A 19386-nucleotide genomic window follows, 5' to 3' on the forward strand; every position below is an offset into this window, starting at 1 on the left:
TTTTTTTTTTTTTTTTTTGATGTAGGCACTTAGAGCTGTAAATTTCTCTCTTAGTACTGCTTTTGCCGTATCTTATAGGTTTTGGTGTGTTGTGTTTCTCTTATCATTTGTTTCAAGAAATTTTTCAGTTGCCTTCTTAATTTCCTCATTGACCCACTGGTCATTCAGGAGCATATTGTTTAATTTCCATTTCTTTGTATAGTTTCCAAAATTCCTCGTGTCATTGATTTCTAGTTTTATTCCATTGTGAACAGAAGATACTTGATGTTATTCTCCTTTTTTGAATGCTCTAAGACTTGTTTTGTGGCCTAACATATGGTCTGTCTTTGAGAATGATACACGTACTGAGGAAAAGAATGTGTATTCTGTAGCCATTGGATAAAATGTTTGGTAAATATCTATTAGGTCTGTTTGTTCTATAGTGCAGATGAAATCTGATGTTTCTTTGTTGATTTTCTGTCTGGGGGATCTGTCCAATGCTGAAAATGGGGTGTTGAGGCCTCCGGCAATTATTGTATTGAGGTCTATCTCTATCTTTAGTTCTAATAATATTTGCTTTATATATCTCGTGCTCCAGCATTGGGTGCATGTATATTTATAATAGAAACTGCCTTTGCAGAATTATAACTGAGGAAATTATGACAATGAAATCAGACCTAACCAACTCCATCTTACTTCTAACCTTTAAGCGGTGCTTGTTCATTCCTGGGCATAGGTCAGACTTACTTTGGGAAGGAATTCAGCTCATGGCTTGATTCTGAAACAAAATTGATGACAGCCCTTTCGTGAAAAGACCCCCTTTTTGCCTTGGGACCAGTCTGCCCTCAGGAGACTAACAAATTAGCTACAAAATTAGAAATTACAGTTGAGAGGTCATGCAGCCTCTGGCTCCAAGAGTCTGAACCTCCCCAAATTGCTCCTGGGGATAACGTCAGCATTGTAACACCTAAGGTCAGTGCTTGAGATATTTTGTAGACCCTACACTGGATGGATCAGCTGACACCAAGGAGACCAGTCATCTGGCTCCACCAGTTCTGCCATCCCACCCAGGAAAAGACAGCAAGAAAACCTCACTTGGACCCACTATGATTCCATCTTCAACCTGACCAATCAGCACTCCCCACTTCCCAACCCCATACCAGCCAGATTATCCTTAAAATCTCTGATCCCCAAATGCTAGAGAGACTGATTTGAGTAATAATAAAACTCTGGTCTCCCACACAGCGTGAATTACTCTTTCTCCATTGCAGTTCCCCTGTTTCGATAATCGGTTCTGTCTAGGCAGCAGGCAAGGTGAACCCATTGGGCAGTTACATAGTTATTATATCCCGCTGCTGGATTTACCTCTTTATCATTATATAATGACCTTCTTTGTCTCTTCTTACAGTTTTTGTCTTGAAATCTGTTTTGTCTGATATAGCTACTTCTGCTCTTTTTTGGTTTTTCGTTGACATGGAAATAACTTTTTATATTCCTTTGTTTTCAGTCTATGTGTATCTTTATAGGTGAAATGCATTTCCTGTAGGCAACAGATTATGGGGTCTTGTTTTTTCATCCATTCAGCCCCTCAATGTCTTTTCATTGGAGAGTTTAGTCCATTTACATTCAATGTTATTATTGATAAATAGGGACTTACTCCTCTCGTTTTGTTATTTGTTTTCTAAGTGTTTTGCAGCCTTCTCTTCTTTCTTCCTGTCTTCCTTTCAGTGAAAGTGCTTTTCTCTGGTGGTATGATTTAATTTCTTGCTTTTTATTTTTTGTGTATTGTATGTTTTTCAATTTGAGGCTACTGTGAGGCTTGCAAATACTGTCTTATAACCCATTGTTTTAAACTGATGACAACTTAACAGTAATTGCATAAACACGCAAAAAGAAAGCTAATAAAAACTCTACACTTTAACTGTATTCTCCCGGCTTTTTACCTTTTTTTGTTCTTTTTTATGTCTTATACTATCTGTCTTGAAAAGTTGTTGTTACTGTGTTTGATTGGTTCATCATTTAGCCTTTCTAGCTAGGTGTAGTTTACACACCACAATTGTAATGTTATAATGTTCCGTGTTTTTCTGTGTGCTTACTATTACCAGCAAGTTTTATACCTTTAGATGACTTTTTATTGCTTGTTAATGTCCTTTTTCAGATTAAAGACCTCCTCTCAGCATTTCTTGTAGGAAAGGTCTGGTGTTTGATGAAATCCCTCAGTATTTTTTTTTCTGGGAAGGCCTTTATTTCTCCTTCATGTTTGAAGGATATTTTTGCAAAATATACTATTCTAGGGTAAGAGTTTTTTCCTTCAGCACTTTAAATATATCATACCACTCTCTCCTGGCCTGTAAGATTTCCACTGAAAAGCCTGCTGCCAGATGTATTGGAGCTCCACTGAAGGTTTCTTTTCTCTTGCTGCTTTTGGGATTCTTTATCCTTGACCTTTGGGAGTTTGGTTCTTAGATGCCATGAGGTTGTCTTCTTTGGGTTAAATCTGCTTGGTGTCCTACAAACTTCTTGTACTTGAATGCTGATCTCTTTCTTAAGGCTTGGGAGGTTCTCTGATATTATCCATTTGCATAAACTGTCTTCACCTCTTCCTCTACCTCCTCTTTAGGGCCAGTAACACTGAGATTTTCCCTTTTGAGACTGTTTTCTGGATCTTGTAGGCATGCTTCATCAGTTTTTATTTTTTTTGTCTCCTCTGACTATATTTTTAAGTAGCCTGTCTTCAGGCTCACTAATTCTTTCTTCTACTTGTTCCATTCTGCTGTTAAGTGACTCTGATGCATTTTTCAGTATGTGAGTTGCATTTTTCAACTCTAGAATTTCTGCTTGGTTATTTTTAATTATTTCAATCTCTTAGTCAAATTTATCTGATAGACTTCTGAATTCCTTCTCTGTGTTATTTTTTTTTTTGATCCTCCAAACGACAATTTTGAATTCACTCTCTGAAATGTCACATGTCTCTCTTTCTCCAGGATGTGTCTCTGCTGCCGTATTTAGTTCATTTGGTGAAGTCATGTTTTCCTGGATGACCTTGATGCTTGCTGATGTTCTTTAGTGTCTGGGCATTGAAGAGTTAGGCATTTATTGTAGTTTTCACAGTCTGGGCTTGTTTGTTCCTGTCCTTCTTGAGAAGGCTTTCCAGGTATTCGAAGGGACTTGGGCCCCAAGCCCAATAATGATGTGGTTTCTCCATACTTGTAGAGGTACTGCCTTGGTGGTCTTGGATAAGATCTGGAAGAATTCTCTGGGTTACCAGGCAGAGACTCTTATTCTTTTTCCTTATTTTCTCCCAAACAGAGTCTTGTAGGGTCCAGCCCTGCGTGGCTTAACGGGTGTTCTCCCGGTGTGTGGAGACGAGAGCTTGTAATAAATAAAGACACAAGACAAAGAGATAAAGAGAAAACAGCTGGGCCGGGGGGACCACTACCATCAAGACACAGAGACTGGTAGTGGCCCTGAACAGCTGGGCTCGCTGATATTTATTGCATACAAGACAAGGGGGCAGGGTAAGGAGGGTGAATCTTCTAAGTGATTGACAAGGTGAAGCAAGTCACGTGATTACAGGATAGTGGGCCCTTCCCTTTTAGGTAGCCAAAGCAGAGAGAGAAGGCAGCATACGTCAGCGTTTTCTTCTCTGCACTTATAAGAAAGATCAAAGATTTTAAGACTTTCACTATTTCTTCTACTGCTATCTACTACGAATTTTAAAGAGGAACCAGGAGTATGGGAGGAGCATGAAAGTGGACAAGGAGTGTGACCACTGAAGCACAGCACCACAGGGAAGGGTTTAGGCCTCCGGATGACTGCGGGCAGGCCTGGATGATATCCAGCCTTCCACAAGAAGCTGGTGGAGCAGCATGTTCCCTGACTCCTCCAAGGAAAGGAGACTCCCTTTTGCGGTCTGCTAAGTAACGGGTGCCTTCCCAGACACTGGCGTTACCGCTTGACCAAGGAGCCCTCAAGCGGCCCTTATGTGGGCGTGACAGATGGCTCACCTCTTGTCTTCTAGGTCACTTCTCACAATGTCCCTTCAGCACCTGACCCCATACCCCGCAGTTATTCCTAGGTTATATTAGTAATGCAACAAAGAGTAATATTAAAAGCTAATGATTAATAATGTTTATAATAATTGATAATTGTCCATGATCATCTCTATGTCTAATTTGTATTGTGACTATTTTTATTTTAACTGTTTTCTTTATTATACTGAAACAGTTTGTGCTTTCAGTCTCTTGCCTCGGCACCTGGGTAATCCTTCACCCGCAGTCTCTCTGTCTTTGCTGAGCCACCTGGAACTGGGGGTATGGTGATGCGAACACGCCTGTGGCCACCACCACTAGGACTGTGTTAGGTTAGACCTGAAGCCAGCACCGCAGTGGGTCTTAAGGCCCACTGTAACCACTACCTGTCTACCACCTGTGGTCACTCAAGACCTCAGGGATCTACCTAGTCACCAGGTGGCAAAGCCAGCTAGCTTTTGTTCTTCCTTTCAGGGTGACAGGTTTCCCCAGGCCCCAAGTAGGTCAGAGATGTTTTCTGGGAGCCAGGGATTGGAATCCAAAACCTTAGAAATTTGCCTGATGTCCTATTCTACCGTGGCTAAGCTGACACTCAAACCCCATTATAAAGTCCTTCCCGCTCTTCCCTCCCCTTTCTACAGGCAGAGGAGCCTCTCTCTGTGAGCACCACTGCCACTGGCCATGGGGGAGTTCTGCCAGGCCACTTGTGATGTTCATTTAAAGCCCACGGGCTCTTTCATCAGCTTGCGGTGAATGCTACCAGGCCTGGGACTCACCCTTCAGGGCACTGGGCTCCCCTCTGGCCCAGGGCAGGTCCAGAAATGTTGTCCATGAACCTAGGCCTGGACTCTGTGACACCAAGAGCCTGCTTGTTGCTCTGTCCCACTGTGGCCAAGCTGGTACCTAAGGTGCAAGACAGAGTCCCTTTACTTTTCCCTCTGCTTTTTTCAAAGAGAAGGAGTCTTTGGCCATAGCCACCACAGCTGGTGATATGTGGGGTCTCACCTGAAGCCAGCAAGTCTCCAGACTCACCCAAAGCCCTCAGTGTAGTACCTGGTATCGCTGCTGGTTATTCAGGGCCCAAAGGCTCTTCACTTAGCAGGTGATAAATGCTGCCAGGACTGGGTCCTTTCCTTCTAGGCAGTGGATTCCCTTCTGGCCCAGGATGTGTCTAGAAATGTCGTCTGGAGGCTGGGCGCAGTGGCTCATGCCTGTAATCCCAGGACTTTGGGAGGCTGAGGCGGGTGGATCACCTGAGGTCAGGAGTTCGAGACCAGCCTGGCCAACATGGCGAAACCCTGTGTCTACTAAAATTATAAAACTAGCTGGGCGTGGTAGCGCGCACCTGTAATTCCAGCTACTTGGGAGGCTAAGGCACGAGAATTGCTTGAACCCGGGAAGCAGAGGTTGCAGTGAGCCGTGATCACACCACTGCTCTCTAGCCTGGGCGACGGAGTAAGACTCCATCTCAAAAAAAAAAAAAAAAAAAAAAAAAAAAAAAAAGAAACGTAGTCTGAGAGCTAAGGCCTGCGCGATTCTGCCCAGTGGCCTGTCTTGCTATGGCTGGCTGAACTGGCATCCTAGATGCCTGACAAACTCCTCTCTACTCTTCGCCCTCCTCTCCTTAAGCAAAAGCAAAGAGACACTTTCATTGCTGCCTGCTGTGCTGCCTGGGGTTCGGGGAAGGATGGTGCAATCACTCCTTTAGCCACCTCGGCCGGTGACTTCCTAGGTCAGGTGCCACCTAGTCCTCTGGCTGTCAGCCCAGCCCAGCATTAGAAGTTGCCTAGGAATTGCAGTCCGTGTGTCCTAGACTGCCTTTCAGGTTTACCTAGGACCCCAGAGCACTTTGGCCGTGGGTGGTGAAGCTTGCCAACAAACTCAAGTTCTGACCACTAAGATGGGTGATCCTCTGGCTAGGGCTGGTCCAAATGCTCCTGTGTGTGCTGGTGCTGGCTGAGCCCAGCCTGGCTTTGCTCTCCAGTATGACAGGGGAGCAATGAGTTCAATGTAATGTCCCCCAGTTGGTGTACTCTGCAAGTGCCGAAACTCTCCATGCTGTACAGCTGTTGTCAGGGGATAGGGGAGGGTTGGTGTTGGTGATTCAGTACTGTCTGTTGGACCTTCCTCAATACCTTTTTCAGAGATATGAAACCAGGCACTGTGATTGCTCACCTGATTTTTGGTCATTGTGATGGTGCTTTTCTGTGTGCAGATACTTGGTAGAATTTGGTGTTCCTATGAGGGGTACAAAGGGTGTAATCTTCTATTCTGCCATCTTGCTCTGCCCACATTGTTCTTTAATTTACATGATGATACATAAAACCCTTTCGAATTTTTAAATACATTATACCATAATCTGAAATAATTTGGAAATTACAGATGGACGTGCATAGTACTTTTAGGAATATAATCCTATAAGTGCTACTTCTGGATTGTAAACTGTACATGGTAATGGAAATTTTAAATTTTTGTGGAAGTTCCTTATGTGAGAGTTATAACCAGCATGAAGTGGTTCAGCTTTGCAGTTGAAGAGCAAACTGTTGTGAGACTTGCATCAAATTATTTTAAATGCCAGAGCCATTAACAGACCATTGGAGTAAATGTGTATTGAATCCACTATTGGTACATACTGTGGGAGTGAACACTACTTTTGTTTCAGAAGATGCGTTCATCTTATCTGCTTTATAAAAGACACGTAAAAACTAAAACTTATTTGTTAAATTGTCGTTTGTGTTCAGTACTAGTCTTCCATTGATTTTATGAGAAGTTATTTTTAAATCATTCTGGAAAAGTAAGTGTCAAATATTCTGGGCTTATATTGATTCTTCCAAGTATCATTATCACCTTGCTTATAAAATGCCCCATTTATTTACCAAATCTTTCTTCTGTTACCCCAAGTATTTAGGGGCTCTGTCCTCGATTTGGGGTTATCTCCAAATTCTACCCTGATTTAAATGTCTGAAGATATAGTTTGGAAGTAATTGACCTAACAGATTGTTAGCAGAAGGTGATACTGAACAAGCTTCACTGAGGCCATTTTATTTTTAGCATGGTCAGTACGTCAAAAACTAGGTAAGTTCTTATCTTCTTTCCCATGGAGGAGCTTGAGTGTAGAGATACGCAGAGGTCATTCTGAGTGGGATTTCCTTTTCTTTGCTTGAACCAGATTGAAGAAGATGGCAATGCCTGTAAGAAAGGGGCATTTTTCGTGGTGCCACAGGCCAGTCACAGTCGACTATAACCAATGGGAAAATGGGTTGATCAAGTTAGTATTCATGAGGCTTTATAGGGCCTTGAGACTCATTTCATTTCTAATCTCAGGATGAACTTTCATATAAAGTCAAGAGACTAGAGGCTTCTTACTTTATCATCTGTTGGAATCAGTAAGGTTCAGGACATCTTCATCTGTTTCTTATTCTCTGTATTCCTTATATGCTCTGAGATAGCAGAAGCAATTAGAAGAAAACTTGGTTACACATACCCACCTGTCTGAATCTGTGCACATACTCACTACATTTCTCCTACAAGGAGATGGATGGACTGTCTGAGCCTTTAGCAGAGACCAACTGTATACTGGTGGATTAGATCTTCTCCCTTTTTGATAAAGTCGAGAACATTATTCCAGCAATTCTCCCCTCTGACTTCTGCAAGCATAATCCCATTTCAGTTGAACCTTTCCTATCCGTGTAAAAGCAATCTGGGTTGTCTTCCATAATGAAAACTTCATTGACCCCACAACCCTTTTCAGCAACTGCTCTACCTTTCTCCTCCTTTTTTGAGCAAAAATTATTTTTGTTAAAGAATTTTATTCTTTTTTTAGTTTTTAACCTCTGTAACCAGCATCCTGTTGTAGGCTGGGCGTGGTGTGGCTCATGACTGTAATCCCAGCACTTTGGGAAGGCAAAGTAGGTGGATTGTTTGAGTCTGGGAGTTCAAGACCAACCTGGGTAACATGGCAAAACTCTGTCTCTATTTAAAAAAAAATACAAAAAAAAATTAGCCAGGCATGGTGATGTGCTCCTGTAGTCCCAGCTCCTCAGGAGGCTGAGGTGGGAGGATCACTTGAGCCTGGGAGGCAGAGGTTGCAGTGAGCTGAGATCACACTACTACATTCCAGCCTGGGTGACAGAGTAAGATCCTGTCTCAAACAAACAAACAAACAAACACTTCTTGTCTAAGAAAAACCTTCTTAAGAACAGGCTGTACTTGCTCTATCTTGTCTCACTTGACCCGCAGGACATCGCCTCCACCATCCTTGCAACCCTTCACTGAAACTGCCCTTGTCAAGTTCACTGTTGACCTTCTCGTCGCCAGTACAGTGGTCTTGTCTTAGTTCTCGAAGCAGTTGATCTCTCATCAGTGTTTGACAGTGAATCACTTTTTCCTCCTTGAAATACCTCTTTGAGGCTTCCAGGACACCACACACAACTGATATACCTCTCTCTCTCTCTTTTTTTTGTTTCCTTTGCTGACTCTTTCTCAGCATTTCTACTAGGATTCAGTCCATGGCTTTCTTCACATTTCTGTCTCATTTTCTCCCTTAATGATGCTATCTAGTCTTTTTATTTATATATTTAAAATCTAATTTTAAAAACTTTATTTTTTTTTGAGACACAGTCCTTGTAGTTGCCCAAGCCAAAACATGGTGTCCTCCTTGATTTCCCTTTTTTCTTATATCACATAGTCAGCAAATCATTTGAGCCTTCAAAATATATCCAGAATCTGACCACTTCTCATCACTCCTCTTACTATCTCTTACCCATCTCTTATTCTAGTTATTGAAGTAACCTCCGAAGGGATCTTGTTTTTCAGAGTCTCACTCTGTTGCCCAGGAGTGCGGTGGTGCGATCTTGGCTCACTGCAATCTCCGCCTCCCGGGTTCAAGCGATTCTCCTGCCTCAGCCTCCCAACTAGCTGGGATTGCAGGCATGTACCACCATGCTTGGCTAATTTTTGTATTTTTAGTAGAGATGTATATTTAGTAGAGGTGAAACCATGTTGGTTAGGCTGGTCTCGAACTCCTGGCCTCCAGTGATCCACCCACCTCTGCCTCCTACAGTGTTGGGATTACAAGTATTAGCCACTGTGCCCAGCTGGGATCTTCTTTTATTCTACTCTTGTCTCCTCCATCCCCTTTTCAGCATTATAACCACGGGGATCATATTAAAAAGTAAATCAAATAATGTTACTTCTGCCCTTCCTCCACTGGCTTCCCTTTTCACTCAGAGTCAAAGCCAGAGTTTCAGCTGTGGTTTGCAGCCCTCTGTGCACATCTCTTATTCACCTCAGTTTCCTCTCACCATGTCAAGCTGCCTTGGTCCCTTAGGTGGCTTTATTCTTAGTTCTGAATTTAGTCTTTATTCTTAAATATTTATTCTTTTTTTTTTTTTTTCAAGATGGAGTTTCACTCTTGCCGCCTGGGCTGGAGTAAAGTGGCGTGATCTTGGCTCACCACAACCTCTGCCTCCCAGGTTCAAGCAATTCTCCTGCCCCAGCCTCCCAAGTAGCTGGGATTACAGGCGCCTGCCACTACGCCTGGATAATTTTTGTATATTTTTAGTAGAGACGGGGTTTTGCCATGTTGGTCAGGCTGGTCTTGAACTCCTGACCTCGGTTAATCCACCTGCCTCGGCCTCCCAAAGTTCTGAGATTACAGGCGTGAGCCACTGTGCCTGGCCCCTGAATTTTTATTCTTAAATGAGTGTCATTGTTTAGTGCTAGGAAGGACTGAAAAAGGTTTCAGGAGCATAGGGAAATCAATTGCATTTGAAGAGGCAGTGATGAGATGGGATGGAAGGAGGACGTTGGAGAGTCAATGAAAACCCTGAAATTTAATGTGAGCAAAGACAGACAGTTTTGTAGATCTATGAAACAAAGCAAGAGTATACTATACCATCATGAAGATATATGTCCATGCTTGATCCTGCCTGAGACAGGAGGTCAAAGCTTCACTTCCCTGGGCCCTGGAGTGAGAGAGTGATTCAGCCTGGCCGTGGTTTCAGAAGTAATTATTGACCATTCGCATCCACATGGGAGCTCCATCCTCCTCCACCTAAACAATATAATAGTCAGACTTGTGTGCAGAAGCGCTCTTACTAGCTGTGAATCATCAGACCCATACTTTTTATCAGCTGTGTGTCAATAGCAGGGGGTCACCTAAAAGCACATACCTTGAAAACAGTTTTGAAGTGAGAACATTGTTGATCCTCTAGCCACAGAAATAGGCATCAGCCAGGTGCAGTGGCCCACACCTATAGTCTCAGCACTTTGGGAGGCAGAGGCAGGAGGATCACTTGAGGCTAGGAGTTTGAGTCTAGCCTGTGCAACACAAGGAGACCCATCTCTACCGAAAAAAAAATTAGCTAGGCATGGTGGTGCATGCCTTTAGTTCTAGCTACTCGGGAGGCCAAAGCAGGAGGATCACTTGAGCCAAGAGGATTGCTTGAGGCTGCAGTGAGCCATGATGGCCTGCCTGCACTCCAGTGTGGTTGACAGAGCAAGACCCTGTCTCAGAAAAAAAAAAAAAATCTAATATTTCAGTCTTAAACTAACACATTTTGTTAATTGTAGCCATCCATGCAGTAGCAAAGAGGAAAGAGTAAAGCTCATCCTGTTGAACTGACCAGAGTGTGGCCGATTGAAAGACTGGCTGTCAAGGCCATAATTGTACCCATCTTATAACTGGCTGATTACGTGCAGTGTTCTGTGAATACTAATCATGTATTCCCCACTTAGTGCTGTGTCTTTGCCAGATTGAATTACTGTGCCTTAGGTAACCCCTGTGAAACACAGGTGAGTAACGGGGCACTTTCTAGAAGGAGAGTGTAGATGAATGTGTCGTAGCTGGTTAGCACAAGACTGTGTTCAAAACTCTGCATTCTCTTGCTGGCACCCATTCGCTTTGGAAGTAGTCACTATGGATTTTGCCTTCCGGCCTGAAAGGGAGTGAAATGAGAGACTGCCATATTGAAGTGGTTTGAGGAGACAGATTACTGGAAAAGCTTACATTTGTACTTTAAGGGGCTACAGACACAGATCAATGCGTATGTTTACTGTTAAGCATATGGTGGTTCAGTCCTTAGGCTTTTCTTAATAAAAATTGCAGCATTTTTGTTCACTTGAATGTATGTTGATTTTTGTCATGGGAAAGTCATTGGACTGAGGGTGTATATTCCATATGAAAATTTGAAAGGTAAAATGTCAGCCTTATTCTAGAAAAGTTCTAATGTATAAACACATATCCAATTATAATCTAATATTTATAAACACATCTGTTGTGACCCACTAGTTTCTGTGAAGGAGGTTATTTATTCTTTTAGTAATAACTAGGATGATTATTACAGTTTGAGAATTTTAAAAATCTAGTAATCAATATTCACATATTGATACGTAATATAAGTGAAGCATTGTGCCTGGAATTACAAACACATTAAGAGATTGCGCAAAAGGCACTATTTCTGTTACAGCATAGTTTCTAAGCTTGCAACTAAGAATTTGGAAACAGTTCAAAAATAAGGTGAATATTTTATGAAGTTGCACTTTGCATATCTTTCTTAGCAGTTCTACACCAATTTTTTAAATGCAGGATTTCCCCTGGGTGTTCTGAAATGTTGAGATTGTAGAGGATCTGGAATTACATCGTTTCAGTGATCCTTCTGACCAAAAAGTACTAATGGCATGTAAGCATGCCTTCAGATGTTTCTCTAAAGTAACAAGAAAGCTCATTACCAGTGCATTTGCTGTGATGTGTAGTTACTCTCTCATCTATATCACTTACGTGACGGGAGAAATTGCCATTTTGTGGCTATTTTATAATAAGGTATCTTCAGTGCAGAAAATCCTGTTAGGCTTGAAACTAATAAAAGTACACTCAGATCAATTGAAAGATGAAAACAAAGTAAGAAATAGAATGTGGTTAGAGCCCCAGTCTCTTCCTCTCCTGTTTGCAACCCCTTTTACTCTCTCTTAAGAACAAGTGAGAACAGATGTGAATGTGGCAGCAGCAAAGTGATGATTATTTTAGGTGGATAAAGGATAGATTGTATTTTGTATAAGATTTTTTTTGAGGGGACTGGATATTTATGGGCCTCTGTCATTTATCTTGCTACTTGCTGAAATCTGGATGAATTTAGATATTAAAATGTATGTACTCATTAAATAGGATACTTTAGTTAATTCTTATATTTAAAGATATGGTGTCAACAGCACATTTACATTTTGATATTGGAAAAGCTAAAAAGGTGAAAGATCGGGTAGGCGGGGTGAAGAATTTGGATTTTCTTGCAGTGTTGATTTTAGAATCTACAAATATAACAGTGCTGAGAGATCTTTTCAAAGAAAGGATCATTTTGGACATTGCTCAGTTTTGTAGTCCTTATTTTTTATTTTTTATGTTTTTGAGATGGAATCTTGCTCTGTTGCTCAGGCTGGAGTGCAATGGCGTGATCTCGGCTCACTGCAACCTCCACCTCCGGGTTCAAGCGATTCTTCTGCCTCAGTCTTCTGTAGTTGAGATTACAGTCTCCTGCCATTGTGCCCAGCTAATTTTGTATTTTCAGTAGAGACAGGGTTTCCCTGTGTTGGCCAGGCTGGTCTCGAACTCCTGACTTCAAGTGATCTGCTTGCCTTGTGTAGTCCTTGTTTATGTAATAGAGAAATGAGTTGTTTAACCCATCTGGTGGAGGTAGGACAGCTTTTTTATTTTTATTTTTTATTTTTTGAGTTGACTGTAGCCTTAGTATGCTTATTTCCTCTTCTGGAGATACAATTTAGATTATAGGAATATTTGCAAGTATTTTTCAGATTTTCTAAAAATTGTAGTTATATGTAATTTGTTTTTCAGTTTTTCATGTCTCTTCTGATCTTGATTGCTTACCATTTATTGCGATTTTTATTTCATTATCACAGCTGTAATAATAATAATCTGCCTGCTGTATTGATAAACACTTAAGTGCCCGAGGACTGGAACTTCGGTTTAACCCTGTTTCCACCATGAACTTAACATTTCAGTAAAACTGTATTTTAGGACCTTAAGAGTGTTGTACCTGATGTGCAGCTGGCAGGAACTCAGGGTCCCAGAACAGAAGAGCCTTCATCCTTGGGGGCCATGGGGAGGAGCATGGGAGAGGGAGTGTCAAGAGGTGAAAGGGTTAGATTTCGCAGTGAGTAATGCAGGATTTGTGAGAGAGGCCACAGTTCCCAAAACCTCGAGATGGAAAGTTTGACCTAGGGGAGGTTTTGGATGTCCCTCCATCCAGTGCTTTTCTTTTCTTTTCTTTTCTTTTTTTCCTAACTGAATCTTTTTTTCTTTTTTTTAATTATACTTGAAGTTCTGAGATACATGTGCAGAACATGCAGGTTTGTTACATAGGTACACACGTGCCATGGTGGTTTCCTGCACCCGTCAACCCGTCATCTGCATTAGGTATTTCTCCTAATGCTCTCCCTCCCCAGCCCCCCACCCCTCAACAGGCCCCAGTGTGTGGTATTCCCCTCTCTGCGTCTGTATGTTCTCATTGTTCAACTCCCACTTATGAGTGAGAACATGCAGTGTTTGGTTTTCTGTTCCTGTGTTAATTTGCTGAGAATGATAATTTCCAGCTTCATCCATGTCCCTGCAAAGGATATGAACTCAATCTTTTTTATGGCTGCATAGTATTCCATGATGTATATGTGCCACATTTTGTTAATCCAGTCTATTATTGGTGGGCATTTGGGTTCGTTCCAAGTCTTCGCTATTGTGAATATTGCTGCGGTAAACATATGTGTACATGTGTCTTTATAGGAGAATGATTTATACTCCTTTGGGTATATAGTCAGCATGAGATTGCTGGGTCAAATGGTATTTCTGGTTCTAGATCATTGAGGAATCACCACATTGTCTTCCACAATGGTTGAACTAATTTACACTCCCACCAACAGAGAAAAGCATTCCTATTTCTCCACATCCTCTTCAGCATCTGTTGTTTTCTGACTCTTTAATTATTGCCATTCTAACTGGAGTAAGATGGTATCTCATTGTGGTTTTGATTTGCATTTCTCTAACGACCAGTGATAATAAGCTTTTTTTCATGTTTTTGGCCGCATAGATGTCGTCTTTTGAGAAGTGTCTCTTCATATCCTTTGCCCACTTTTTGATGGAGTTGTTTTATTCTTGTAAATTTAAGTTCCTTGTAGATTCTGGATATTAGCCCTTTGTCAGATGGATAGATTGCAGAGATTTTCTCCTGTTCTGTAGGTTGCCTGTTCACTCTGATGATAGTTTCTTCTGCTGTACAGAAGCTCTTTAGTTTAATTAGATCCCATTTGTCAATTTTGACTTTTGTTGCCGTTGCTTTTGGTGTTTTAATCATGAAGTCTTTGCCCATACCTGTGTCCCGAATGGTGTTGCCTAGGTTTTCTTCTACAGTTTTATGGTTTTAGGTCTTATGTTTAAGTCTTTAATCCATCTTGAGTTAATTTTTGTATAAAGTGTAAGGAAGGGGTCCAGTTTCAGTTTTCTGCATATGGCTAGCCAGTTGTCCCAACACCATTTATTAAATAGGGAATCCTTTCCCCATTTCTTGTTTTTGTCAGGTTTGTCAAATATCAGATGGTGGTAGATGTGTGGTGTTACTTCTGAGGCCTCTGTTGTGTTCCATTGGTGTATGTATCTGTTTTGGTACCAGTACCATGTGTTTTTCAAACTGTTGGGATACCACCTGGGTTTGTTCCCTAGAGGGGACCGCTGGGAGGGGAGGGGAAAGTCAAAGGAGTGGGGCTTCTGCTCCATTCGATGTCACCCAGTGCACAAATGCTTTCGAAAACATCTATTTTATATGCTGGGATTACAGTTGAGAAATAGGTTCTGCTGTTAAGTAGAAAAAAAAGCAGTTTGAAGACGACTGAGTTGAAGACTTCTGATTAGATTAATAGGTGATAGCAGAAACCTCTTATTTTATAGGACAGGAAACTAAGGAACAAAAGACTTCTGAGAAGATGCTGCTGCTACCTACCAGTGGATCCCTGCTTTTCTGCCTCCTGTTTGTCTATAGTGCACATTGGCTCTGGAAATTCAGCAAGATTAAGGAATAGTAGTGATTTCCAGACTACTGATAAGAAAATAGGCAAAACTGTCCCTATCAAATCCAGTACATACTGTATTTTAAGGATTAGGTGACTTGAATTCTAGAGGGTTTTGGTCAACCACAAAGGTTCAGATGCTCTTGCATTAGATAGGAGGAATAGATTGTAACTTCAAACAGTAAAAAATCAAACCAGGCTTTGCCTTTTTGATAATCTTTTGATTTTTTTAGTATACTAAGTTAAAGGTAAAATGTGGAGTTGAAACCAAAATATGGAATTGGAAAATGAAAAATAGGCCAGCCATGGTGGCTCACGCCTGTAATCCCAGCACTTTGGGAGGCCGAGGCGGGCAGATCACTTGAGGTCGTGAGTTCAAGACTGGCCTGGTCAACATGGTGAAACCCTGTCTCTACTAAAAATACAAAAATTAGCCAGGTGTGGTGGTGCACACCTGTAATCACAGCTACTCAGGAGGCAGAGGCAGGAGAATAGCTTGAACCCAAGAGGCGGAGGTTGCAGAGTCGAGATCGTACCACTGTACTCCAGCTTAGGTGACAAAATGAGGCTCCGTCTCAAAAAAAAAAAAAAAGAAAAAGAGAAAAATGAAAAATAGAATGTTTATAGTCGTTACCACACAACCTGTTTTCCTTCATTTGATATACCAACTATTACCAACTATTTTGGGAGTAAACTGAGGGATTATATTTTATACTTTGATGTAGTTTGCTTTTTAATATTTAGAATTTTTAAAAATTTTTGTTCAAAGACTTGCTGAAACTGTTTTTATTAGCTGTGTACTTAATGTTGAGAGAGAGATTCTTTATGTTTAAAAAAAATTTATATGATTTCTGAATTGACTGATGTTCTTATACCAGGATCCTGATCATTTGAATTGAATTTGTTTGCTAGTTCTTAATCTATTTTCATTAGCTAAGCTGTTGTGAGAAAAGGCCCCATGGGAAGAACAAAATTAGTTTAATAATTTTGCTCATTCATCCGTGTGCATGCGACACGACTGTTTTCGTTTCTGATGTTGCAATTGAACTGGATCAAAAGCAATTAATTTTCACATCCTCTGAGTAAGTCTGTGTCTCCTGTCACTCTGAAGTCTTTTTTATGTACCTGTTTTCTCCTAGGTGAAGAATTTTAAATTGGAACAAGAGCAAGAAAAAAACAAAATCTTGTCAGAAGCGCTGGAGACGCTGGCCACTGAACATCATGAATTAGAGCAGTCTCTGGTGAAAGGCTCTCCACCTACCAGCATCCTTAGCGAGGACGAGTTCTATGATGCGCTGTCAGGTAACGCTGGGATCCTTCCCTCTTCAATGTTGGTGATTTAAGAGTCCACCACCTAAATGAGCAATGTCCCCTTGAGTCCACCACCTTAGAGCAGATGTCACCTTGAGTTTCCTGGAGTAAACAGATAGCTATGTATCCATATAGCTCCTCAGATTTTTTGTGTGTCGTATTATTAAGGCTGGAGTCTGAAAGTTTGGAATGAAATTCATCACAGTCTGCCTGTACGGAAGATGTATTCTAGGCTAGGGTTAGAATGCTGTTAAAACTGCCCACATTTAATTTGTCCTTTACTGGGTGACCATTTCCTAGTATCAGGCATTAGCACATATTGTAAAGACAGACGGACAGACAGTTTCTGTCTTCAAAGAGGTCTTTATATAAAGAATACAGGTAACCAAGCGCAAGTGCTTGGTGATAGCACAGTATGCTAAGTGCCACGGTAGAGGTGAGACCACCATGTGTCTGGAGCAGAGAAGAGGAGGTGTTTAACTTTGCCTCAGAAACACACGCTAAAGTGCGGCATAGCATTTCTGCAAGGAGCATGGACTCCAGAGCTTCTGTCAGTAGCCAGCTGTGTGACCTGGGGCTTGTTCCATGACCCCTCTGTTCATAGTTTCCGCAAATTTAAAATGGGGTAATTGTCGTGTCCATTTCAGCAGGTGTGTGATGACTAAATGAGTTTCTCTGTTTAGATAGTGGTTAGAACAGTGCCTGGTGGTACTCAGTGCTAAAAAATGGGGAATGCACGTGGAGATTTGAGGATGAGAGGAGGTACTGTTAAGTAGTTTTGACCTTTTTGGAATTTACTTTCAAATTTTTTGAGGCAGGTGTGGGTGGGAGAAGGGAGAGGAACATGGAAAGGGTGGTTGGAGATCAGTGGGACTGAGAAAAATTAATTGTTGTATGGGAGAAAATGAAATGCATATATCATAGGTGAGCATATACAGTTACTGAGTTTCATAACACTTGATTAAAGACACAAGAAATCTTGGTGTTTTGGAAGTGAAGGATCAAATTCATAATAGGAAATGAAAGAGAGGAAGCATGGTGAGAGGTAGGAGAGATGAGGACTGAAGATTAGGTTAAGGAAGTTAAAGAAAATGGTATAATACAGGACATGGAAAATGATGTTGGTAGAATGTAGATTGACGGGGAAGTGATTAATTGATTAAGACAAATAAGAACATTAATAGAGGTTTGCTAGAAGTAAAGGGAAGAAGTAATTTTCATAGCTAGATTTGGGAACAATTGGACAAATAAGATTATAATGATGATGGGCTGTCAATTAAATACAATTAAATACGGGATTTGTGAACAGAGTGACTCGTGTTGGGAAGAGAAGGTAGGATTTGAGATCGATGGAATGAGTGACAAGGCAAGGGAAGTATTTGTAGCCTGTCTGAGGGAGGTCGGAGGGAGAATGAGTGACACTTAAGACTGCTGACATTTATTACACGTCTACCCTGAGGCCAGTCCAGCGGTGCTTCCTCTATGGAGAGCATCCAAAAAGGAAAATTGCAAGAGGGATTCTAGGTTTAAATGCATACAGCTTGGAATATAAAAGACCTCAGATACTTCAGTTGCGCATCTTATATATTCTTTTTTAAAAATAAAACTTTATGGCCAGGGGTGGTGGCTGAGCACCTGTAATCCTAGCACTTTGGGAGGCCGAGGTGGGAGGATCTCTTGAGCCCAGAAGTTCGAGACCAGCCTGGGCAACATGGTGAAACCCTGTCTCTACTAAAAATAAAAAAATTAGCCGTGCGTGGTGGTGCACGCCTGTAATCCCAGCTACTCAGTAGGCTGAGGTGAGGGGATTGCTTAAGCCCAGGAAGTAGAGGTTGCAGTGAGATGTAATCGTGCCATTGCACTCCAGCCTGGGGGCCACAGAAGGAGACCCTGTCTCAAACAAACAAAAAAACCTTTAAAAAAATTTTTTTTAAGAACCCCATGTTTGTTCTAAATAATTCAGTATAGAAGTATGTGAGAACCCAGTGAAATTCTCTTCACCCCTTATCCCAATTAATCGTGCACCCCTCTTCCTCAGAGGTTCTGATTAACAGCCGGACATACTCTCCTACAGACCTTTTTTGAGCATCACATATATATGTGTTTGTGTATATATAGTTTTTTTTTTTTTTTAAAGTCATGAATGGAAGGAGCAGTGTAATTGCCCTGAACTTGCTTTTTCCTGACAACTTGTCTTAGAAATCTTTCCTGTCAGTGTTATAAGCTCTAGCTCATTCTTTTTCAAGGTTGCATAGAAGTCCATGATATAATTATGCCACAGTTTCCTTAATCCTTCTCTTCCTGATAGACGTCTGGCAGCCACTATCTTTCTGTTTCTCAGTAATATTTTAATAGTCATCTTCTCTGGGAGGAAGAGAGAAAAAGAACCATCGTCCCTAGATCAGAATTGGCAAATACATTTCATCTCAAGTGCCAGTTCGGATTGTTTTGCAGTATCTGCTGCTTTGTGGATTGCCGTGTTGAGGAGGATCCTGAGGCTCAGTCCGAGTGCCTGGGCTCAGCCGCACATCCTGCCATGGCCATAGGAAATGGAGCGAGGGTCAGGTGCCAAGCATTTTCTCCTCCTTGCCTTCAGTAGCACACCTGAGTTTTGTTACATTTTCATGAAAATAGTAGCCCTTCTGTGGCTACTCCTACTATTTCCTACTAAAAATCTTGCAATAATTTGGTACAGTGTAGAAACTGCATTAAAATGAAGAGTCAGATGCCCTATCAAGTGCTGACTTGCTGTTGACCGAGCCACTCAATTCATTGAAATCATCAAAGCCATCATGTGGGAATGACTTCCTCTTCCCGCTCCAGTCTCTACACACCAGCCTCCATCCCCATTTCTTCCTTCACTCTATTACAAGAGAACAAATGGTTCCCCCTCATTAAGGCCATCTCTTCCTCATTTGTTCTGATACCCGTCTCCTTGTGACTTCTCAAGGAGACTTTTGTTTAGTTATTGCTTCCTTCACCTACACTTTCAATATTGTAA

At 41.5% G+C, this 19386-nt stretch overlaps 1 protein-coding gene across 3 annotated transcripts in view; it reads left to right on the top strand.

Moving 5' to 3' along the window:
- The window catches only part of OSBPL1A (oxysterol binding protein-like 1A), a 240199-nt gene that overhangs the window by 139943 nt on the left and 80870 nt on the right, over nucleotides 1-19386 (top strand). For all 3 annotated transcript variants that reach the window (XM_011988065.1, XM_011988066.1, XM_011988067.1), the window contains one exon: nucleotides 16214-16376. In XM_011988065.1, the coding sequence (XP_011843455.1) occupies nucleotides 16214-16376 (163 nt within the window). The remainder of the gene's footprint in view (nucleotides 1-16213; nucleotides 16377-19386) is intronic.

Source organism: Mandrillus leucophaeus, unplaced genomic scaffold (genome assembly GCF_000951045.1).
Source record: "Mandrillus leucophaeus isolate KB7577 unplaced genomic scaffold, Mleu.le_1.0 Scaffold322, whole genome shotgun sequence".
NCBI lineage: Eukaryota > Metazoa > Chordata > Mammalia > Primates > Cercopithecidae > Mandrillus > Mandrillus leucophaeus.